Source organism: Gigantopelta aegis, chromosome 11 (assembly GCF_016097555.1).
Source record: "Gigantopelta aegis isolate Gae_Host chromosome 11, Gae_host_genome, whole genome shotgun sequence".
Taxonomy (NCBI): domain Eukaryota; kingdom Metazoa; phylum Mollusca; class Gastropoda; order Neomphalida; family Peltospiridae; genus Gigantopelta; species Gigantopelta aegis.
In genome coordinates, this window is record NC_054709.1 from 4633729 (window position 1) to 4659744 (window position 26016).

The following is a 26016-nucleotide window of genomic DNA, read 5'->3' on the forward strand; positions in this document are numbered from 1 at the left end:
GAGGTTGGCCAACTCGCCGATTTCTCGATTTCAACGACTGTCCAGTTGCTAGTCGAACTCTCTTACAACTCGATTCTTCTACGACCGATTAATTGTTAATCTGAGCGCACCGGTCGAAAGTTGGGAGTGGAGGAAGTTACAACTCAACTGCCCAGTGGGTCAATTCCGTCGTGTCATTTGATAGTCTGATCCTGGCATTAAGTGCACATAATAAATTAGATGCGCCAGCGAAAAATAATTATCACCGGTCCATTGAAATTTATAAAAAAAAATATTTACTATGAAATCACTGCTGATAGGAGAACTTTATACCTGTAATTACAGTTAAAGTTAGCTTTTGTTTAACGACACCATTAGAGCAAATTGATTTATTAATCATCGGCTATTAGATGTCAAACATTTGGTAATTTTGACGTATAGTCTCAGAAAGGAAACCCGCTACAATTTTTTCCATTAGTAGCGAGGGATCTTTTATATGCACCATCCCACAGACAGGATAGCACATACCACAGCCTTTGATATACCAGTCGTGGTGCACTGGCTGTAACGAGAAATAGCCTGATGGGCCCACTGACGGTGATCGATCCCACACAGACCGCGCATCAAGCAAGCGCTTTACCACTGGGTATGTCCCGCCACTGCATCTACAGTTATACAACCTACATCTACAGTTATACAACCTACATCTACAGTTACACAACCTACATGCACAGTTATACAACCTACATCTACAGTTATACAAACTACATCTACAGTTATACAAACTACATCTACAGTTATACAACCTACATGCACAGTTATACAACCTACATCTACAGTTATACAAACTACATCTACAGTTATACAACCTACATCTACAGTTATACAAACTACATCTACAGTTATACAACCTACATCTACAGTTATACAAACTACATCTACAGTTATACAACCTACATCTACAATTATACAAACTACATCTACAGTTATACAACCTACATGCACAGTTATACAACCTACATCTACAGTTATACAAACTACATGTACAGTTATACAACCTACATGTACAGTTATACAAACTACATGTACAGTTATACAAACTACATGTACAGTTATACAACCTACATGTACAGTTATACAAACTACATGTACAGTTATACAACCTACATGTACAGTTATACAAACATTTAAAGAACACTTTCATTAGCAGAACAAAGGATAGCACGGGAAATTAATACCGATATAATTGTTTTCCAAGAAAGCATCATAGATGAAAACATCACGAAGATCTTGCAATTTTATTATGGATTATCTCTTGAAAGACGTTTTTCTCCGAGAGACCTCGGGCGATGAACAACTGAGGACTTTCACAGTCTTTGAGTGGGCTGATGTGTTTAATAAAATTAGTGTTAACCGCACACTTAGAATATATTGAAAGATAGCGTTATAACGTGAACCTTATTAACCGTAAAGTGTTAAACCACCGACAAATAACTTTCAGTTAGAAAGAGATGTTTTATTTAACGACGCACTCAACACATTTTATTTAAGGTTATATGGCGTCAGACATATGGTTAAGGACCACACAGATTTTGAGAGGAAACCCGCTGTCGCCACTACATGAGCTACTCTTCCGATTAGCAACAAGGGATCTTTTATTTACGCTTCCCACAGGCAGGATAGCAAAAACCATGGCCTTTGTTGAACCAGTTATGGATCACTGGTCGGTGCAAGTGGTTTACACCTACCCATTGAGCCTTGCGGAGCACTCACTCGGGCTTTGGAGTCGGTATCTGGATTAAAAATCCCATGCCTCGACTGGGATCCGAACCCAGTACCTACCAGCCTGTAGACCGATGGCCTACCACGACGCCACCGAGGCCGGTAGTTAGAAAGCAAGGCAAAAACATAAATAAAATAAAATACAATAATAATGATAAAAAAATAAATAATAATAATGAACATAATAAAAAATAATAATGAAGTAGTAGGTTATTTTTTCCACACATTTGATTCTGTTTTCAGTATGAGGTCCAAACTGGGAAGCGTTTTATAATATATATTGTCGCCAACAAATATTAAATGTTGCTTCAGTGTCGAAAAACTGATATAAAGTTCTTAAAGGGACATACCCTAGTTTTTAAACACTAAGACATATTTTTTACTATTAGAGCCGTTTTTGATAACTGAAATCATACTTTATTTAGATCTTATTAATTAGATTATCCATTAAAGTACATTCGAAGTGTTTTTGGTCATCCTGTTGTTTTTAATATCACAAACTGTATTTCTCATAACGCACGTGCGTCTTAGAAGTAACAGTTATGGAGTCGAGTTTTAGTCCGTTTTCAGTGGGTATTTCACCATGTTAAAGTCGTAGACTTATGTTTCACTCAATTGTAACTTTATCCAAATGTGTTTCAGGTTTGTCGATTAACTAAATTTAGTGTTAATTTTCACGGGTTGAAACTAGGGTATGTCCCTTTAACTAAATTTAGTGTTAATTTTCACGTGTTGAAACTAGGGTATGTCCCTTTAACTAAACTTAGTGTTAATTTTCACGTGTTGAAACTAGGGTATGTCCCTTCAACTAAACTTAGTGTTAATTTTCACGGGTTGAAACTAGGGTATGTCCCTTCAACTAAACTTAGTGTTAATTTTCACGGGTTGAAACTAGGGTATGTCCCTTCAACTAAACTTAGTGTTAATTTTCACGGGTTGAAACTAGGGTATGTCCCTTTAACTAAACTTAGTGTTAATTTTCACGGGTTGAAACTAGGGTATGTCCCTTTAACTAAACTTAGTGTTAATTTTCACGGGTTGAAACTAAGGTATGTCCCTTTAACTAAATTTAGTGTTAATTTTCACGGGTTGAAACTAGGGTATGTCCATTTAACTAAACTTAGTGTTAATTTTCACGGGTTGAAACTAGGGTATGTCCCTTCAACTAAACTTAGTGTTAATTTTCACGGGTTGAAACTAGGGTATGTCCCTTCAACTAAACTTAGTGTTAATTTTCACGGGTTGAAACTAGGGTATGTCCCTTTAACTAAACTTAGTGTTAATTTTCACGGGTTGAAACTAGGGTATGTCCCTTTAACTAAATTTAGTGTTAATTTTCACGGGTTGAAACTAGGGTATATCCCTTTAAAAGAAGTCATCGCGAATACATTAAATAACAGTTATTCGTCAATACGCAAATTCAAATTCAAACGGTAACATCACGTGTTAAACTGTCTTAGAAAAGTATTGGATTTTGTAATAATATACATTTATAAAATAGTAATAAATGAAAAGTAATTCAAAATACAATTTTTACATTTCACAACAAATATGAAGAAACACTTTATGGTCATTACCCAACTTTTAAAATTAGGAGATAACAATATGGAGTTTTTAGATTAGCGGGTGTTATTGTTTATTTGATCTCGCAAATGTCATTTTTGACCGAAAGTCGGTGGGCCCATCGGGCAATTTTCCTATCCAGCCAGTACACCACGACTGGTATATCAAAAGCCGTGGTATGTTGTCTGTGGGATGGTGCATATAAAAACAATCCCTTGTTACTAATGGAATAATGTAGCGGGTTTCCTCTCTAAGACTATATGTGAAAATTACCAAATGTTTGACATCCAGTAGCCGATGGTTACTAAATCAATGTGCTCTTGTGTTGTCGTTCAACACAACAAAACAAATCTTCAAACAAGCCTGTCGTCATGGATACAACCTCTGACTTCCCTAGAGTGCTGTCCACGACAGTGATTCCACTGGGCGTGAGTCATCTCTGACATTCGTCCGTCACTGTTCATGCACGCCTTTCGTGGACACAACCTCGGACTTCCCCAGAGTGTTGTCCACGACAGTGGTACCACTGGGCGTGAGTCATCTCTGACATTCGTCCCTCACTGTTCAAGCACGCCTTTCGTGGATTACAACCTCTGACTTACCAGAGAGTGCTGTCTAAGACAGGAATAAGGTGTGTGTGTATGTGTGTGTGTGTATGTGTGTGTGTGTGTGGGGGGGGGGGGGGGGGTTGTGGGGGTGTCACTGGGGAATACCCACATTGGGGGTGGTGGTGGTGGGGTAGGCAACCACACCATCTATTACTCATATTATCGGGCGGAAGGAATATAGATAACGTGGTAGGCGAAACACGGTGTCATTTCGGTGGATGGGGGGGGGGGGGGGGGCATGGCTATGCCACTGGAGGGAGCACTGGATTTTATATTGGGGAGGGCAACTCATAATATGTATGTATGTATCATGATTTTATATTGGGGAGGGCAACTCATAATATGTATGTATGTATCATGATTTTATAAGATTTAATACAGTTTTAAGAAAAAAAGGTTTGATTGGGGTGGCCATGCCCTCTCGGTAGCCACTCCCTCGCTAAGCCACTGGGAGAGAGCGGCTCCACATTTTGAGCTATGGTTTGAGATTTGTATCACTGGGACTCTTGAGGTTTTCTACACACAAGAGATGGCGGTTTGTGACAATTGGCAAATTGATTGCATTTAAACCAGGCTCAATATTGGCGGCAGTTTAATATGATTATTAGTGACAAATGCACTGCCGTCATTAGTCCAGCCAGCGTGACAAACATCAAAACGAACTCGCGACCGCATGTTCGTATTCTTCTCATACACACAACCTATGACAATCTCGTGTAATTGGGCTAAGCTCCATAACTCCGCGGATTTAGCAAATCAGATCGAAATCGGCCGTCTCCAAATCGCTTGGCGGTCTTTTGAAGTCTTCCAGCTTATAATAACAAACGCGAGATTTCCAATTAAACCTTTCCCGTGACGTGATCTGCAAACGATCATTCGATAAGTCTAACCGCGAAAGGCCAGTAGAGAAAAACTGATTGTCGGAAACCCGAGCAAAAGGAACTCATTCAAAACCTCTATACCCTCGCAAGCATGACGGCGAAAATTGCTCTAATTCAGGCCCTCTTCCGGTGGAGATTTCGGAGGCGTCCATGTTACATTTATAACCACTTCCGGTTGGCTGGCAGCACTCTTAGCGGCCTACAATTCCAGACGTCATCGTCACAATGGTTTCGGCAACTTCGTGTGAACTTAATTTTCACCCAAATCTTTCCACGCAAAGACGAGTCAATGCTTAGTGACGTCATATTGTATCAGTGACCTTTAAACAAGATGCAATTATCTTATCTGTAGGCGATGTAATTTTACAGTAAAGGGTATGGTGTATGATGTCATAGCAATAATTTATTGTGTGTGTTCGAACTTTTTAGGTGTTGTTTTGTTGTGGGTGTGTGGGCGTACATTGCACCTTGTGGGCGTGTGGACGTCTGGTGCGCGTTGTGAGTGTTTCTGTGTTTGCCAGGGGCGGATTAAGGTGGGACCCGTATAGACAGCAGGGGCATAGCGTGGTCTTAATCGGGGTGGGGATGGGGGTCGGATTGATTCAGCGGAAGGATTCGTCTGAACACCCGACGCCTCCAGCCTACGCCCATGTGCATTTGCGTACGAGCTCCCATTTGTGTGTGTGTGTGTGTGTGTGGGGGGGGGGGGGGGGGGCAGGCTTGGTTTTTGACCGAATTAAAGAAAATGCCCGAATCTGTACAACACCATTTATTCATATAATCATTACTACCAAACAGCTAAACAGGGTTGTAAACAAATCACTACGCATTTTCACACAGAACGAAGGAAGAAAATGTTTTATTTAACTACGCGCACAACACATTTTATTTACGGTTATATGGCGTCAGACATATGGTTAAGGACCACACAGATATTAAGAGGAAACCCGATCTCGCCACTTCATGGGCTACTCTTTTCGATTGGGAATTGCGAAATTGTTTAACGTGCACATTCAGAGCAAGCTGTTGTAGCGCACGCCTGTCTTGGGCACAAGTACCGGCCTTGGCCGGTTCCTCCGTCCAGAACAGGAAAGGTTTGGAGTGGTTGAAGGAGGGACCGCCTGCACTGGCAGGTGCAAGGGAGCACCAGCAGTCCAACCGTGGTTGGTAACAGGCGGGGGGAGGGGGGGGGGGGGTCTTTTCGATTAGCAGCAAGGGATCTTTTATATGCACCATCCCACAGACATGGTAGTAAATACCACGGCCTTTGATATACCCGTCCTGGTGCACTGACTGGAACGCGAAATAGCCCAACCGGCCCACTGACGGGGATCGATCCCAGACCGACCGCGCATCAAGCGAACGCTTTCACACGGATTGCAACTACTATTGAGTGTAGAATGATGGAAATACATGGTAGAAAGGTCTCAGGTTAGCACATTTTCCCCGAATACCTCTATTATTTTTACCAGAATCTGAAGTGTTGCTCCATACTGGGGGGGGGGGGGGGGGGGGGGGGGGCATTTGCCCTCGTCTCGTACGTTTATGTCCGTGTGACCTGTCTCGCACTATCTATGGTGAGGCACTGTGTCATTACATTTACCGTTATATAAGTACAGACTGTAGAGGTTACGAATCTTCTTCATTTCAAGTGGTACAGCACTCGCTCGATGCGCGGTCGGTCTAGGATCGATCCCCGTCGGTTGGTCCATTGGGCTATTTCTCGTCACAGCCAGTGCACCACGACTGGTATATCAAAGGCCGTGGTATATGCTATCCTGTCTGTGGGATGGTGCATATAAAGGCATCAGACATTCCGTTATTTAAGAATTGACCGCAATTATTTTTTGGTTCATGCAAGAATGATATAATTATATTTAATGATATAATTATATTTAATTTAACAGTAAATGCCTTATTTGTTTTGTTTGGTTTTAAATATGCCTGTAGTATTGTTTGTGTAAACTTCATTGATCTTTATGTCGTAAAGAATGCAAACGTTCATTTACTATTATTTGTGCAGAGATCGAAAGAAATATTAGCCCGTATATTTGAGCCCATATGGTACTAACAATGGAAAAGAACCAATTTAGAAACCACCTTACAAACACTTGTATCACGAAGTGTATGTCACGTTTACATGTAGATATTGAACTTCATGATGGGCCTACTTGGGGGGCGGGATTTAGCTTAGTCGGTTGAGTATTCGCTTGAGCTGCTTGCGTCGCTGGATCGAAACACCTCGGTTCCAACCAGTGCACCACAACTGGTCAAAGAAAGAAAGAAATGTTTTATTTAACGACGCACTCAACACATTTTTATTTACGGTTATATGGCGTCAGACATATGGTTACACAACTGGTCGAATGCCGTTGTATGTGCTGTCCTGTCTGTGGGAAAGTGCATATAAAAGATTCCATTGCTGCATTAGGGAAAATGTAACGGGTTTCCTCTGATGACTACGTGTGATAATTACCAAATGTTTCGCATCCAATAGCCGATGATTAATTAATCAATGTGCTCCAGTGGTGTCGTTAAACAAAACAAACTTTAACTATAACTTTTCATGAGACTTTCATATCCCACCGTACCATTTTTTTTTTCTAATTTTTTTTTCTATAATATAATTTCAAGTCTTGTCAATTTTCAGTCCCCCCAATTAAAATGTTCTACATCCACGCCTGCTATGTTTGTGTTCTATATTATTTAAACTATTAATCACTAATACAGGCACTACAAGAAGAAACCCGCCAACACCTACGTATTTAACCTGAAGATTATTGAAAGGGGGGTGCTGTCGGGTTTCTTCATGTAGTGTGTTTGTATTATTAGTTAATATGTGAAATATTTGTTTTAAGCGAATTCGAAAATGATCAATGTAATGGTATTTAAAGTGACAGACCCTAGTTTCTTCTTCTTCTTCAGCAGCGATCCCGACCATGTCATATGGGTAGTCCGGTATTGTGGACGAATTCCGCCGTCTGCCTTAGCGACGTCGCCGATATCCACAGCTTCTCCCTCAGGTCCACTGCACTGGGCCACGTTTGCTGTCGCAGGGTGTCGAAGGTGGGACAGGCTTGGAGAATGCGGGATGACGTCTGTGGACCAGTGCCACATGGGCACTCGTCCGTGTGAGAGATTTTCAGCCTGAAGAGATGCGAGAGGAGCTGACAATGTCCTGTTCTCAGTCTGAAGATGGTGACCTGTTGTGCTCTTTCCAGCTGGTAGATGCCATTCCCACCAGGCCCTGTCTGCAGACGCTGGCTCCACATGTTGTCGAAGTACCCTAGTTTTTAAACACTACGATGTATTTTTCTTTTTACTATTAAAGCTGTTTTTGAAATTAGAAATATTTATATTTTATTACTTAGAATATTTATTCTCGTACACCTGAAGTGATTCAGGTGATTCAGGTTTTTGTAATACCCCAAAATGCATTTTACACAATTCTGAAAACGCACGTTCGTCTGAGAAGTAATGGATTTCGAAACAAGCTCTGGTTATTTCTAGACGGCATTTCCCTGTTTAAACAGCACAGACTTTAGTGTCTCTCTGTTATAACTTTATCTAAATGTATGTTGCAGGTTTGTAGATTAACTAAACTTAGTGTCCATTTTCACGGGCTGCAACTAGGGTCTGCGCCTTTAACGACAAACATAGGATTAATGTTATATTGGAGCGGGAATCTTTGCGTTTCCGGAAGCAATTCCGTGTTTTCGATATAGAATTATCTTTGGCTGACAGGGCGATCATAACCGTCCAAATGTCCGTCTAGCTCTCAAATGACAGAGAACTCGGGCCACACCCATCATCAAAACCAAAAATATTTGCTGAATTAATATCATTATGTACTGTACCACATATACGTTTAATAGTTTATTCGTTTATAAGTACTTGGCTACCCGTATATCTATATTTTTAAATCTGTATTATTACATGTTATATTGATATTTGTATTTGTGTATGGATATAAAGTTAAAGTTTGTTTGTGTAACAGCAACACTAAAGCACATTGATCTATTAATCATCGGCTATTGGATGTCAACCATTTGGTTATTCTGACATATAGTCCTAGAGAGGAAACCCGATATTAGTAATGGATATTTTATATGCACCATCTCACAGACATAATAGCACATACCACGGCCTTTGATATTCCAGTCATGGTGCACTGGCTGGAACGAGAAATAGCCCAATGGGCTCACCGACGCGAATCGATCCCAAACCGACGGCGCATTAAGAGAGTGCTTTTCTGCTGGGTTACGTCCCACCCCGTATATGTTCATACGTATTGTAATTAATGTATTTACTATCACATGTATATAACAAAATATGTATGTATATGTTCATACGTATTGTATTTAATGTATTTACTGTCACATGTATATAACAAAATATGTATGTATATGTTCATACGTATTGTATTTAATGTATTTACTGTCACATGTATATAACAAAATATGTATGTATATGTTCATACGTATTGTATTTAATGTATTTACTGTCACATGTATATAACAAAATATGTATGTATATGTTCTTCCTATGCCGTTGTGCACGGGCCGAGTGTTGATAAAGTGTTGTCTTGTCTTTTGCTATGGAAATAAAAAGCGCCACGAGAATAGCCTATTGACGAGACAAACATTACGATTTCCTTGATTGCTAGGCAATCGGCTATTCTCGTACGGGGAACTCATATCGTGTGGCGCCACCTTTAGTTAAACACACAATGGCCGCTGAAATGCCAGTATGCTGCGGTCTTTTCTACAAACATTGTTTTCCATTCCTTTCATTTGAATTCAGTTCCTGTTCCGTAAAACACCCAACCTATACGTGTTTTTGTTCTTTTTCAATGAGATATTTACCATATTTATTCTTTGAAATAAGTATATGACTAAAATTACAATAATATGTCTGCGACATATTTGATTGTGTTTCTTGAATTTAATAAACACTATAACAATAACGTTTATTGATCTCGTATACTTAGCTGATTGGATTAACGATAGAAAAGTCAAGGCAGGAATAACTATTGTTTTACGTAGTATTTTTGGAAATGATAAAAGACAAAAGCAGATTTATGTTTTGTTTGTCAGCAGACAACTCCGGAAGAAAACACGGTAATTGCGAGCTGGCATGTACAAAAATACAGGCTAAATGGCTGTCAAATTAATCACATTCTCGTACATATTTATTATTTCGTTGAATTTAACAATTTTGGTTGTTTAAGTTTTTAGGTTATTTCATAATTAATTGGTTGAAGGAAGGAAATGTTTTATTTAACGACGCACTCAACACATTTTATTTACCGTTATATGGCGTCAGATACAAATACAGATACCACACAGATATTGTGAGAGAAAACCCGCTGTCGCCACTTCGTGGGCTACTCTTTTTGATTAGCCGCAAGTGATCTTTTATATGCACCATCCCACAGACAGGATAGTACATACCACGGCCTTTGATATGCCAGTCGTGGTGCACTGGATGGAACGAGAAATAGCCCAGTGGGTCCACCAGTGCATCGCGACTGGTATGTGGTATTCTGTTTATGGGATGGTGCATATAAAAGATCCCTTTGTTACTAATAGAAAAATGTAGCAGGTTTCCTCTATAAGACTACATGTCAAAATTACCAAATGTTTGACATCCAATAGCCGATGATTAATAACACCAATGTGCTCTAGTGGTGTCGTTAATCCCCCCAAATAAAAACAAGATTAATTACCGACCAAAACTGGCAGATAGTTTAACTTTCTTAGAGAAAATGGACTACGCAAACTTTGTAATATTATTGATATTGGAGTTACATACGAACGATCCATTATTTATTCAATTGTAATATTAAAAACATTAGAAGACAATATATAAAACAATATTAAACAAATTATTTCTAGCGTTTTTAATATGAATGCTACACATTCTGTATGTAATGATCTAGTCTTATGTACTCAAGGCCGTAGCTTGGACGGTGCAGTTGCAGAAAAAAATCCGGAAAAAATTATAGAAACTTAAAGAAAATTCTCTTCTTAACTGTTTAAGGAGTTTTAGACTATTAACTGCTCAGTTGCCCCCCCCCCCCTCCCCCAAACAAACACTCCTAGCTACGGCCCTGGTACTGCCGTTTCTCCGAACATTTTAGCTATTTTGATTTCGTATCTGGTGTTCTATGTAACAAAAAAGAGATACTTCTATGTTAATGCCTGTTTTTGTCAGACCGACCGACAAATTGTTTATTAAAGTCTCACCTCAGTTAAATCTGCCCCGGATTGGGCACCTGGCCTCCCAGAGACGGAACCCTGGGGCGGACATGCTCGAAACATTGGTGGTATATGAGCATGCCAAAGTATACCGCACCGCACCTCAGTTAAAACATAAAACATCACTAAACACAATGAAATCTAAAATAGCACTGAGCCACTCCATATGGAGTTACGAGAGACTATCATGTATGTTAATTATGTATTTGTAAAACAAAATAAAAAATAATAATAAATATATATTTGTACTTTTCTCTTCTTATCCATGTGTCGGAGTGTGGGGCGGGATGTAGCCCAGTGATAAAGCGTTCACTTGATGCGCGGTTGGTCTAGGATCGATCTCCGTCGGTGGACCCATTGGGCTATTTCTCGTTCCAGCCAGTGCTCCACAGCTGGTGTAACAAAGGCCATGGTATGTACTATCCTGTCTGTGGGATCGTGCATATAAAAGATACCTTGCTGCTAATCGAAAAGAGTATCCCATGAAGTGGCGACAGCGGGTTTCCTCTCTCAATATATGTGTGGTCCGTAACCATATGTCTGACGTCATATAACCGTAAATAAAATGTGTTGAGTACGTCGTTAAATAAAAACATTTAGCCTACTTCAATATCCTTCGTGTCTGAGTGTTGTTCAGTGCGGGATTTACCTCAGTTGGCTGCAGGGCCAAACCCTGATCAAAATACTAGGGGGTGGGGGGTGAGGGGGGGGCACTACTTTTTATAAACAAATGAAACACAATACAAATTACACCCTGATGTATATGGTATTTTTTTGAGTAAAAAAAAAAGAGTAAGATTCTCATGGGGGTGGGGGTGGGGGTGCAAGTACGGGGGGGGGGGGGGGGGGTACGGCCCTGGGCTGTCAACCATCTTGTCACGTGTATATAACGAAATGTTTATGTATATATTCCTCCTATGCCGTTGTGCAACGGCCCGAGTATAAATAAAGTCTCGTCTTGTCTTGCTGAGTGATCGCTTGAGAAGCTTGCGTCGTAGGATCGAACCACGTCACTGGACCCATTCAACTGATTGGGTTTCTTTTCTCGTTCCAACCAGTGCACCACAACTGGTCAAAAGCGTGGTATGTGCTTTACTGTCTGTAGGAAAGTACAATAGTCATTAATTAATTAATTCAATCAACCATTCGTTTATGAGGTCTAGGGCCTTTCCGGTCTATGTAAAGACAAATTATAATATCCTATTCGTTCATGCTATAGACGGCCAGTGCCCCACGACTGGTATATCAAAGGCCGTGGTATGTACCACCCTGTCTGTGGGATGGTGCATATAAAAGATCCATTGCTGCTAATCGAAAAGAGTAACCCATGAGTTGGCGACAGCGGGTTTCCTCTCTCAATATCTGTGTGGTCCTTAACCATATGTATGACGCCACATAACCGTAAATAAAATGTGTTGAGTGCGTCGTTAAATAAAACATTTCTTTCTATCTGTCATGATACAGAATTCGTCAAGTGGTCACTCAACAATTACGTAGCGTAAAATCTGGAATTTTTATACTCCCTCCCCCTCCCCCCCACCCCTCAAAGTGAGAGACGCTAGATTTTAAAAATTACCGCATATTTTTCACTATTAATCAGACATTACTTAGACATTATTGTTTACATTATCCATTTCCGTACATCAGAAATGTTTCTGGTTATCCTGGTCTTTGTAATGTCAGGAAATGCATTTTTCATGTTTTTGTTTTAAACGCACATACCTCTGAGAAGTAAAGGTCATGGAGACGAGATCGTCTATTGTTTAAGCGTATTGAACCATTTCGACGCCACATAATCTTGAAGAAGAAGTTTGTTTTGCTTAACGACACCACTAGAGCACATTTATTTATGAATTATCGGCTATTGGATGTCAAACATAATATGGTCAATATTTGACACAGTCAGAGAGGAAACCCGCTACATTTTTCTGTTGGTAGCAAATGATCTTTTATATGCACCATCCCTCAGACCGGATAGCACATGCCACGGCCTTTGAAATACCAGTCATGGTGCACTGGTTAGAAAGAAAAATAGCCGAAATGGGTCCACCGACGGGGATCGATCTTAGACCGACCGCGCATCAGGGCGTGCGCTTTACTACTGGGCTACATCCTGCCCTCACATAATCTTATTTCAGTCTATTTTAATTTTATTGGTGTCCGCTTTCATGGACTGAAACTAAGGTCTGCGACTTAAAAAAAAAAAATTCTTTCTAAAAACAATTTTTAAAAAGCTGAGCCCACCCCTTTAAATTACGTGTCCCAGTTGCTTTTGTTTGTTTTACTATCACTCCTGACATAATTTGACCATTACAACTGAATCGTCTGTTGATATATTTGCTTTGTTTCTTTGGTAGTGATTAAATAGTAGACTATTTCCTAGAGGACATTATGGCTGTGTTATACTTCATGAATACAAATCAGTCCGATTTGTAAATAAGCCCCCTCTTCTCTCTCCCCATACCCTTTTGTACCACATGATGCGGTATCCCACGATAGACTCCGTCGTCTAGACGGGGCGGGAAGTAGCCCAGTGGTAAAGCGTTCGCTTGATGCGCGGTCGGTCTAGGATCGATTCCCGTCGGTGGACCCATTGGGCTATTTCTCGTTCTAGCCAGTGCTCCACAACTGGTGTAACAAAGGCCGTGGTATGTACTATCCTGTCTGTGGTATGGTGCATATGAAAGATCCCTTGCTGCTAATCGAAAAGAGTAGCCCATGAAGTGGCGAAAGCGTATTTCCTGTCTCAATATCTGGTTCTTAACCATAATATGTCTGACGCCATATAACCGTAAATAAAAGTTGTTGAGTGCGTGGTTTAATAAAACATTTCCTTCCTTCCGCCCTCTAGACATTCTAGACTGAAAACCAGTTGTTAAAGAATAATACGGCCAAGACGGGCTCCACTCTACTTTGTGAATAACAATGGCTATTTCTCGTTCCACCCAGTGCACCACGACTGGTATACCAAAGGCCGTCTGTGGGATGGTGCATATAGAAGATCCCTTGCTTCTAATGAAAACAAACAGCGTGTTTCGTGTCTAAGACTACATGTCAAAATTACCAAAAGTTTGACATCCAATAACCGATGATTAATATATAAATGTGCTCTAGTGGTGTCGCTAAACAAAACAAACTTTAACAATGAGACAATTTTGACCCCTCCCCCCTTCTGCCCCCTAACCTTTTTTTTATCACATGGCGGTGCATTCTAGAACAGTGAGTAATTGTTGAATGACACGAAAGATGGTGTAACTCAAATTAAAATTTTTTTATGAAAAAGGTTCGTTTTGGTTAACGACACCGCTAGAGCACATTGATTTATTAACCATCAGCTATTGGAACATTTGGTAATTTTGACATATAGTCTTAGAGAGGAAACCCGTTACATTTTTCCATTAGTAGCACGGGATCTTTTATATGCACCATCCCACAGACAGGATAGCACATACCACGGCCTTTGATATACCAGTTGTGGTGCACTGGCTGGATCGAGAAATAGAATTGCCCAAATGGGCCCACCGACGGGGATCGATCGCAGACCGACCGCGCATCAAGCGAGCGCTTTACTGCTGGGTTACGTCCTGCCACCTGCTTTGATAAATCCAATCACAGCCATTCTATTAACATAGACCTCGTTTCAGAAAGTTTATTGTGTTACCGTTCAGCAGCCGCAAAGAAACAAGAAAACAGATGGACATTTTCTGTTACAACAATGACACATGGACACTGCACGGCCAACTTTAAAGTTTAAAAAACAATAATAGTAATTTTAAGTTTTTTATGTTAGTTTTTATTTGAAAATATAGCACAATTAATGCATGTTTGTAGACTTGGTTCACGTGTAAAACAGTTTATTTTAATAGCTGATATTAAAATGTTCATTTTTTGTTTTCTGAAAGTATAGAAAAGTAAATGTAAATTTGTATATCTGTTTCACATGTAAAATAGTTATTTTAATAGTTGATATTTAAAATGTTAATTTTTTGTTTCCTGAAAGTATAGAAAAGTTAGTGAAGACTAAATATCTGGTCCACAAATAAAACAGTTTGTTAATTGTTCAGGCAATCACAACAGCAGGTGTTATGCAGGCGAATCATTTTTAAAAGTTGCTGTAATTTGGATAACATTTATTGTGAAAAGTTACACGTAGTTCAAATTCCACGGCAGAATTGTTCATTTGTAACTGGACTGCGCACGTGCGACAGACACTGTTCATCTCTTGAGGTCCATGGACTGCAAAGAGTTATCTGCTCCTCCGGCCCGTCTTCTGCTGTAAAAAACCCCGAAAAAAAACAACTTTAATAATTATATCTCATACACAAAAGAAATTAAAAAGGTAATCATTCACTTGTGGGTCGTTGAAGTATCACTACACAGTTCACTTCCGGGTGAGAGTTCATTGATGACGGTCCATTATAGTTCCTAATTGTGACACATGTTGTGGTTCACATATTCACTTCTAGTAATTGGGGAGAAATTAAAACAATTTGTATTTTTAATGGTAAGCCTTCTGGGTGGATTTGCCAATGTTATTTTGCAATATTGTGCATTGACGTTTTGATAATAATAATCCATAAGTCGATTCCAAATGGTTACTTAATAAGAATATTCCATAGACTGCAACTTTAAGTCTATTCCAAATGGTTAATTAATACTTCCATAGTCTGCAGCTTTAAGTCTATTCCAAATGATTAATTAATAAGAATTCCATAAGCTGCAGCTTTAAGTCTATTCTAAATGGTTAATTAATAAGAATAATCGAGAGGTTGCAGTTTTGACTCTGATTTTAAAGTCATCGATTGAAGCATCATCCAGTTTGTGTTCTCCCCCGCGACACGCCATTGCAGACAGACGGGACGGGAAATGCTTGACAGTTTTTTACTGACAGGAAGACAAACGCCATTAACATGCCCAAATCCACTGAAAATATAAATACGTCCCTCCAGGGCACGAGTTTTCATCTATACTAGAACTCCTACACAAAGCAGAAACAAAGAAAAACAAATGGAATAAATTAATAAACCGAAAATATAATTATAAGGACTGAAAATATTGTGCCTTTCCAAGATCCGGAAACTGAATTTTCTCAGAAACCGAACTTTACTTTTTGTTTTTCGATTATTTTTACAATTAATATGTAGGAGAAAAAAGTATACACGTAACATTTTATCTGGATTTGTATGTGTGAATGTAGTGCGCGCGTGTGTGTGTGTGGAGGGGGGGGGGGGGGGGGGGGGGGGGGGGGATAAAGCTGACTTATCTGGTCATCTAAGAAAATATATAGACTCTGGGAGTGGTGGAAATTCACATCATAAGATTCGGTTCCGCGTCCTGTCTCCGGACCAGTCTGGGATTTTATAATAAATAGCTAGGGTTTAGATATATCGGGGAGAAACAAAAGGAAGGCTCCAGGGGATCCCTGTCCGTCCGGACTGGTATATAATTTTATTTCTGCTCTGTGTATAACCTTGATGTGATTGATGTGACTTTAAATATTTTAATACTGTATTATACCAATATTATTTAGACGGTGCTGCCGGTCATCTGACGCAGTATACTATAGGCTCACCGTTCTGATATATATATATATATATATATATAAAGCTTAGCCAGTCATCCTAGAGGACCTAGGCAAACTGTAGGTTATTGTCTTTATTGTGATAGGTACCAGTATTAATTCTGTGTTACAAGGTTACTGAATGAGTAGTAAGGGTTAATTAAAAATTAACCAGTTAGGAATAGAGTTGTAATTCCTTTATTAATTAAGTTCCCCTGGAAGCGTTTCTCAATTATCACACGTGTGGATGTTGTGTCACGGTGAAGTGATTAGTTTATTGTGTAAACTAGACACCTAGAGATTAACTAATTAAGTGATCAGTTCTGGGTTGTTATTATTTGTTGTTGTTAATTAACTACTGCGGCAGTACATTTGTCAGCGTAGGTTAATACAGATTCCAAAGTGTATTGTGTTTTTGTTGTGTTTTCTAGTGAACTAAACGTGCTATAATGATATATACTTTATATAAGATCTTATCTCTGATCATACTTAGACGAGCCAGCGGGTATAACTGCCTATTACAGAGAGATCTAATAGATATACAGTTAGGAGAGATATTTTGATAATCGTGTTTCATTCAGTTACGGGTATTATAGGATCCCCGTGACAGGAGTGAAAATTTGGGAGCTCGTCCCGGATCTGAAACAGGACATGCATATTTAAAAAAGTATTGTTGGTAAATGGGGGCTTTATAAATTATTTTTACAAATAACTAGAAGTAGAGATAGAGATAAATGAGTTAAGTGTGGAACAACAATTAGCTTTTAAAAGACTTGAGTACGAAAGAGAAGAACGTGCATTAGATAGAGCGAGAGAAAGAGAGAGAGAGAGAGAGAGAGAGAGAGAGAGAGAGAGAGAGAGAGAGAGAGAGAGAGAGAGAGAGAGAGAGAGAGAGAGAGAGAGAGAGAAGAGAGGGATAGAGAAGATAGAGATAGAGATAGGGGAGAGAGAGAGAGAGAGAGAGAGAGAGAGAGAGAGAGAGAGAGAGAGAGAGAGAGAGAGAGAGAGAGAGAGAGAGCTAGAGAGAGAGAGAGAGAGAGAGAGAGAGAGAGAGAGAGAGAGAGATAGAGAGAGAGAGAGAGAGAGATAGAGAGAGAGAGGGATAGAGAGAAAGAAGAGAGGGATAGAGAATTCCAGTTAGCAAAATTAAAAGTGGAACATGAGTTAAAGTTGAATACTGAAGAAGTTAGACGTGAGGCAGGAAATGGTTTTAACATGTCGGAGGCTTATAGATCAGTGCCTGTATTTGATGACCAGGAGGTAGAAATGTTCTTCCAACTTTTTGAACGGGCCGCTAAGCAGCTAAATTGGCCGCAGTCTAAGTGGACATTGTTAGCCGCGTCTAAGTTTAAGGGGAAGGCTAGCGTAGCTTATAATTCAATGAGTGGTGAGCGATCAAGTCAGTACGACCTAGTTAAGGCGGCAGTGTTGAGGGCGTATGAATTACGACCTGAGGATTATCGTTTACGGTATAGCGAGTTGAGAAAAACGCAGGGTCAGTCTTATAGTGAGTTTGTGGCTAAAAAGGCAGGGATGTTTGATAAATGGGTGGTGTCTCATCAGGTAGAGTCATATATCGAGTTACGTGAGTTGTTGATCTTACAGGACATTAAAAATGGATTACCAGTTAGCTTACGTATTCATTTAGAGGATCGTGATGTCAAAAAGATAGAGAAGGCAGGCATAGTGTCAGATGATTACGTGTTAATACACAAAGCTCAGGCAGTACAGGGTAGCGTTTTACAACAGGGTGATAAGAAGAAATTTCAGCCAGGCTTTTCCCGGAAAAGTAACTATCGGGGAGAGTCATCTAGTTGGTCAGCTAGTCAGGCAAGGAATGCACCTGGTGGGCAAAGTAAGGATAGGCCTGCATTATCAGCCAATGCACGAACTTTTCGTCCACATTGCAGTTACTGTAAAAAGGATAACCATCTTGTCGGGGACGGTTTTAAAAGGAAACGCGATAATGCGCAAGTGGTCGGTTTAGTTAGGTCACCTCCGTTAGCGAGAGAGTTAATGGTTAGTCCCTTGGCAGAGAAAGTAAACCCGTATGTGTCCACTGGTATGGTTTGTGATGTGAAACAAGAATTGAGTCCTAAGGCAATATCAATCTATCGAGATACCGGCTGTAGTCAGTCGCTGATAACGCAAGAGTGTTTAGCTGGTATTGAGAATTTAGATACAGGACGTAGTTTGGCTTTAACCTCAGTTACTGGAAAAAATATGGTTGTCCGGTTACATAACGTTTTCTTGTGTTCGAAGTTTGTGACGGGACCAGTCATTATGGGTGTTGTCAAGGACTTGCCTGTTGAAAACATAGGAGTTTTGTTGGGTAATGATTTGACTAGTCAGTGTTGTCAGCCGAAATGTGACCAATTGTTATTTAAAGAGAGCCCTTTACCAATAGAAGAGAGTGAGGTTGATGAGATTAGATATCCTGCGTGTGTAAAGACTAGGGCTATGGCCAGTATGGTAACACAAGACCCAGAGGATATTTGTAAATTGTCTGATACGTGTGTGAGCCATGAAATTGGAGTGAATGAGGTTATCAGTAAAATGGTAGATAAGTCAACTGAGGAATTAAATGTGGTGGAACCTGTTGATCTCCCGCAGAGGGGAATTGAACCAGTTGTGTTTGATAGAGGGGATTTACCTTGTAATAGACAAGAGTTAATTCTAGAGCAGGGGGCGGATCCAAAATTGTTGGCAGCTCGCACTACATTGTTAACAGAGGGTGAGATGGAGGATCAGATGTCAGGTTATGATATGGACAAGGGAGTATTAATGAATAAGAGAGTTAGAGATAGGAAGGCTAGGAAGCAACTGAGCCATGCTCAGAGCAAAATAAAATCAGTGTTTGATAGGAAGGCTAGGAAGCAACTGAGCCATGCTCAGAGCAAAATAAAATCAGTGTTTGATAGGAAGACTAGGAGTCGGGAATTTAAACCAGGGGATAAGGTGCTGCTGTACCTTCCCATTAAACGGGGTTCTGTGCAGAACAGGTATTTCGGTCCCTATGTTGTGCACAAACGGTTTAATGAGACAGGGTATGTGATAAACACTCCTGATAGGGTTAGGAAAAGTAGGTATTGTCACATCAATTTGCTAAAAGGTTATTTTGACAGACTGCCGATAGTTCCAGTAATACCGGTCCAAATTGAGAGTCACTCAATTTCCTGTGATGACGTCAAGACTGCAGAGATCAAATTAACCAACAGCCAGATTCTAGCAGACTTGAGCCCCCAGCGAGAAAAGTTGACTACGCTGATACAAGACAATGTTTCCATTTGTCAGGACCTTCCAACGGTTACCAATACCTTAAGCCAGGATGTGCGCTTGGAACCCAACGCTACACCGATTCGACAGCATGCCTATCGGAGAAAACCTGGAAAACGTGCGACACTGAAAAAGAAGGAAACGAAGTTCCAGTGGTCAGATGAATGCGAGAAGTCATTCAACCGTCTCAAGCAGATGCGCTCCTCGTCTCCCGTGATGGCAGCACCAGACTACCAAGTGCCGTTCAAGCTAGCTGTGGATGCCAGTGACGTGGGAGCTGGAGCTGTGCTCTTCCAGGAAGACGAAAATGGACTGGACCATCCTGTAAGTTTCTTCTCCAAAAAGTTTGACAAACACCAGGTGAACTATTCCACTATAGAGAAGGAAGCTTTGGCCATGGTACAAGCTCTGAAGCATTTTCAGATCTACGTGAAATCGGCAGTGCATCAAGTGGTGGTCTTTACTGATCATAATCCGCTTACTTTTATTCACAGAATGAATGCCACCAACCAGAGAGTTTTGAGATGGAGTCTTCTTCTGCAAGAATTCCCAATTACCATTGAACATATCAAGGGCAAATCCAATGTAATCGCTGATGCCCTGTCCCGAAGTTGAACGTTATGATAATGTGTTGACATTCTTGATTTCTGTTTTGTTTTTATATATTTTATTTGTATACCAGGGACTCAGAGACTCAGTGTGATTACTGGTAGTCACCTTATTATTACATGTGTTATAAATGCCCGGATGCGTCGGTTAACGCACCTTTTGTTTTAATGTAGTATATTTCCCTATTCCTAGAGTAGAGGAAATATCCTTTTTGAGGTGGGGGTGTGTGACGGGACATGCTCTTAATTTGTTTTCGCCTGTGGCGATATTAATTGTTTTAGAGGGCCGTGTGCAGTTCCAATATGCACTTAAGCCCAGATGGGCAACTTGTTACGTGATACCTTTGCGCGACGGTCGTCGAGCTTTTCTAAAACACACCCAGCGCAGGTGTGGAGGCCATGTGGCCAGTAGTTACGTAATAACTCCGGTAGTGCTGTTTATGACCAGGGGATTGCTCGCGGAATGGCGACAGAATGTCTGGTCATCTAAGAAAATATATAGACTCTGGGAGTGGTGGAAATTCACATCATAAGATTCGGTTCCGCGTCCTGTCTCCGGACCAGTCTGGGATTTTATAATAAATAGCTAGGGTTTAGATATATCGGGGAGAAACAAAAGGAAGGTTCCAGGGGATCGCTGTCCGTCCGGACTGGTAAATAATTTTATTTCTGCTCTGTGTATAACCTTGATGTGATTGATGTGACTTTAAATATTTTAATACTGTATTATACCAATATTATTTAGACGGTGCTGCCGGTCATCTGACGCAGTATACTGTAGGCTCACTGTTCTGATATATATATATATATATATATATATATATATATATATATATATATATATATAAAGCTTAGCCAGTCATCCTAGAGGACCTAGGTAAACTGTAGGTTATTGTCTTTATTGTGATAGGTACCAGTATTAATTCTGTGTTACAAGGTTACTGAATGAGTAGTAAGGGTTAATTAAAAATTAACCAGTTAGGAATAGAGTTGTAATTCCTTTATTAATTAAGTTCCCCTGGAAGCATTTCTCAATTATCACACGTGTGGGTGTTGTGTCACGGTGAAGTGATTAGCTTATTGTGTAAACTAGACACCTAGAGATTAACTAATTAAGTGATCAGTTCTGGGTTGTTATTATTTGTTGTTGTTAATTAACTACTGCGGCAGTGTATTTGTCAGCGTAGGTTAATACAGATTCCAAAGTGTATTGTGTTTTTGTTGTGTTTTCTAGTGAACTAAACGTGCTATAATAATATATACTTTATATAAGATCTTATCTCTGATCTTACCTAGACGAGCCAGCGGGTATAACTGCCTGTTACAGAGAGATCTAATAGATATACAGTTAGGAGAGATATTTTGATAATCGTGTTTCATTCAGTTACGGGTATTATAGGATCCCCGTGACAAGTCAGAAATTTACGCGTAAAGAAAAAACAAACAAACAAACAAGCCTACGCGTTCAATTAAGATAAAATGTTATGTAAAGATATTCTTTAATTTCTGAGCTTTCCATCGACAACCGACCTCGGTGGCATCTTGGGTAAGCCATTGGACATAACGCTGGTAGGTACTGGATCAATCTAATTAAAATTAGCTCCACTATTACATGTGGATCTAACAGCAGCTCATGTCCAGTTGACCTTTCATTCGACCAATCAAAACCTTACTTGCAAAATCATGCCAGTGATTTGAAAAGAAATTGAAGACATTCGGGATGATGCCGAGGGTATACGAAATGATTCGAGTAAATTACGAAGTATGCCGGAAACTGTTTCCAATATAAAATTTTATATAAAATTTGTTTCAAGACGAAAAACCCCCAAAACGTGATGGTATAGCCATAAAATCTGTTTATACCAGTATACAATCCAGAGTTTATTACTGCACTTTCCCCCCTGTTTTTTCAATGTTGAAATAGACCAACAAGTTCGCCTATTGCATAAATTGTCTCGCCCAATATTTTTTAAATTTGTATGCTTACGAATGACGCTATAAAAGGCGAAATGTAATTTGTCGATATTTAAATTGTTATTTATAGATGAAATGTCACATGAACACGGGAGTCCACGCAATGCTGTTAGATCTACTGGCATATACCAGTAGGGCTAATTTTAATCAGATTTGTACTGGATTAGGAGCCCGATACCTGCCCCACCCAGTTTTAACCATTCAATGGGTAGGTGTAAGACCACTACATCCTCTTCTTTCTCACTAACCACTAACCAACTAACCCACTATGCTGGACAGACAACCCAGATAGCTAAGGTGTATGCCCAGGGCAGCGTGCTTGAACCTTAATATGATATAAGCACGAACATAAGTTGATATAAAGAAATCGATCGACTTGGGGTGCAGTCTTAATTGGCACCGGGTAACATTGATGCCAGGGGCATAGGCTGAAGGGTTCGAAAGCTAAAACAATGTTTACAGTCAATTATTAGGTATCCATGGAAACTGTAAGCAAAAGATTCGTATCAGACCCCCCCCCCCCCCTCCCCGCCAATCTCATGCAGAAGGGCAGACGAAGCTACATGTACACCGCTGAAAGCAACGTAGTCCAATGTCACTGATACACACACACACACACACACACATACACACACACACACACACATATATCTATATATCTGTCTATCTATCTATCTATATAATTATATATATTTTTTAATTCATTCATTTCAACTTATTTTCGTGCTTATATCCAATTAAGTTCAAGCACGCTGTCCTGGGCACAACCCTCAGCTATTTGGGCTGTCTGTCCTGAACAGTGGGTTAGTTGTTAGTGGTTAGTGACAGAGACGTCGGTGTATACATAGTGGTCTTACACCTACCCAGTGTGTCGTTAAAACTCGCTCTGGGTGGGAGCCGGTACCGGGCTGCGAACCCAGTACCAATTACTTATGTCTAGTGCCTTAAGCACTACACCACCATGTCGGATAGACATGTAAGCTAAACGGAAATAATTGCATGGCCGTCCATAAACTACGCAGGCATTAGGGACCTACAACGTCGAGTGATGACGTCATGACGGATTATGAGACACCAGGTGAAATAGCCTATCATTAATTAAAATATCTCGTATGCAATAACCTTCTATACGTCACTGAGGACGGTCGAATTGGCGTGTAGATACTGTGGGAGGGTGGGCGTAGGTTCCTCCCAGTTCCTATCCCCCCCCCCCCCCCCCCCGCCCCCACCGATTCAAACGGTCCTGTGATTGTTATCTTAAGAAATAACGACATACAATCGTTATAACGATACAGATTAGTCTGTGAGCATGTGATTCCATGTATTCCTGGCCAAATTAGTGCGATCCTAAGGATGCCTAATGTGTCTGTTAGATAACCCACCACTGCATAATACCGTGCATTTTAATCCTATATTTATAAATACGAATACGAATACGAATACGAGTACGACTATGAATACGAGTACGAGTACGAAACCCCTATTAACAGTACTGCTGTTAGCATAAACACTTTCCCGGCTTTGGGCATATTAGGCTATTTCTCGTGCCAGCCAGTGCACCACGACTGGTATATCAAAAGCCGTAGTATGTGCTATCATGTCTGTAATATGGTGCATATAAAAGATCCCTTGCTGCTAATAAAAAAAAATGTTTCCTTTCTAAGACTATATGTCAAAATTACCAAATGTTTGACATCCAATAGCCGATGGTTAATAAATCAATGTGCTCTAGTGGTGTCGTTAAACAAAAACAAACACGTATTAGAGAAAACATCAGTGTTTTAACCGTCCAATAGTCCGTCTAGCTCTCGAACGGCAAAATATTCCGCCTTGGTTTTTACATATTTTATTTCAACTTATTTTCGTGCTTATTTCCAATTAAGGTTCAAGCACACACACCGTAGCTATCTGGGCTGTCTGGCCAGGACAGGGGGTTAGTTGTTAGTGAGAGAGAAGAGGGTGTAGTGGCCTTATACCTAACCATTGGGTCATTAAAACTCGCTCTGGGTGGGAGCCAGTACCGGGCTGCGAACTCTGTACCTACCAGCCTTATGTCCGATGGCTTAACCACGACGCCACCGAGGCCGGTACCGGGCTGCGAACTCTGTACCTACCAGCCTTATGTCCGATGGCTTAACCACGACGCCACCGAGGCCGGTACCGGGCTGCGAACTCTGTACCTACCAGCCTTACGTCCGATGGCTTAACCACGGCGCCACCGAGCCCGGTTGGCTTTTACATATCCAGTCTGTCTAATATTTATAGATATACCGTAAATATCCAAAGAGAGATCTGCACGACGTCAAAAACATAACCACATCACGAAAACAACAGGAAAGGAGAAGGAAGAAAATGTTTTATTTAACGAGCCACACAACACATTTTATTTACGGTTATATGGCTTCAGACATATGATTAATGACCACACAGCTATTGAGAGAGGAAACCCGCTGTTGCCACTTCATCGGCTACTCTTTTCGAGTAGAAGTAAGGGATCTTTTATATGCGCCATCCCACAGACAGGATAGTACATAACACGGCCTTTGTTACACCAGTTGTGGAGCACTGGATGGAATGAGAAATAGCCCAATGGGTCGATCGACGGGGGTCGATCCTAGACCGACCGCGAACCCTTTATCACTGGGCTACGTTCCGCCCTCGGAAAGGAGAAGTGTTTTTGATTTCTCAGTGAGGTAAGAGAATTGAAAAGGTAGAAGCCTACATTACAAGATATCAATGCTCAGTATGGAAATTTCTTAAATGCACCCCCCCCCCCCCTTCCATAATATAAATTAGGGGTCTCATTAATCACTCGTCTCAATTTTTTTTTTTTCACGGCAAAGTCTGGTAATATAAAACATTTCATTTCTTAAAAATGTCATGTGACATTCCATTTTATTATTATTATTATTATTATTTTTATTTTTTTTTTTTGCAAGTAGAATAAATTAAATTATTGTCTGGGCGCGTTTTACGATTTCGTAGCGCTAAAGCCTACATCAGACGAGAACTGTCAGCTGAGAAAAAAAAAGAAGAAGTTACTTGAGACATTTTTCTCAGCTGATAGCTCAAAGCAATTTCACCGCACACGATGAGCTAAGTGCAGAGCTAGTTTGCTTACGACTCACAATGACGTCATGATGACGTCAGTCTGACTCGTGTTTCTATTGGTCAGTTGGTAAATTCAGCTCAGCCGATAGTTCGCGTAGACCGCACACGCTGTGATGTTTGCCACGTGTGACCAAAAATATCAAATACGATATAGATTTTCCCCACGACCACAAGAGAAGAACAACTCAGCAAAATTATCCGCACACGACAGCTATTAGCTGAGGGAAAAGTCTCAGTTAACATTTTGCATAGCTGATAACTCTCATGTGCGGTAGGCTTAAGATTGCTTTGAAAATGTAAGTCGAGGAAACCTAATTCTTAAAGTTCCTTCAAATAACATCTGATCGTTCTTACAATTCTTTGAGCATTACGCTGCAAGATGGCGAAATCGCGAGACTTTAAGTGAATTTAGCG

General features: G+C 40.3%; 1 protein-coding gene across 3 annotated transcripts in view; it reads right to left on the reverse strand.

Annotated features, from left to right (window-relative positions):
- Positions 1-14708: 14708 nt before the first annotated feature.
- Positions 14709-26016, reverse strand: part of LOC121385561 — an 81605-nt gene continuing 70297 nt past the window's right edge. For all 3 annotated transcript variants that reach the window (XM_041516284.1, XM_041516282.1, XM_041516283.1), the window contains exon 4: positions 14709-15346. In XM_041516284.1, the coding sequence (XP_041372218.1) occupies positions 15289-15346 (58 nt within the window). In that variant the 3' untranslated portion in view covers positions 14709-15288. The remainder of the gene's footprint in view (positions 15347-26016) is intronic.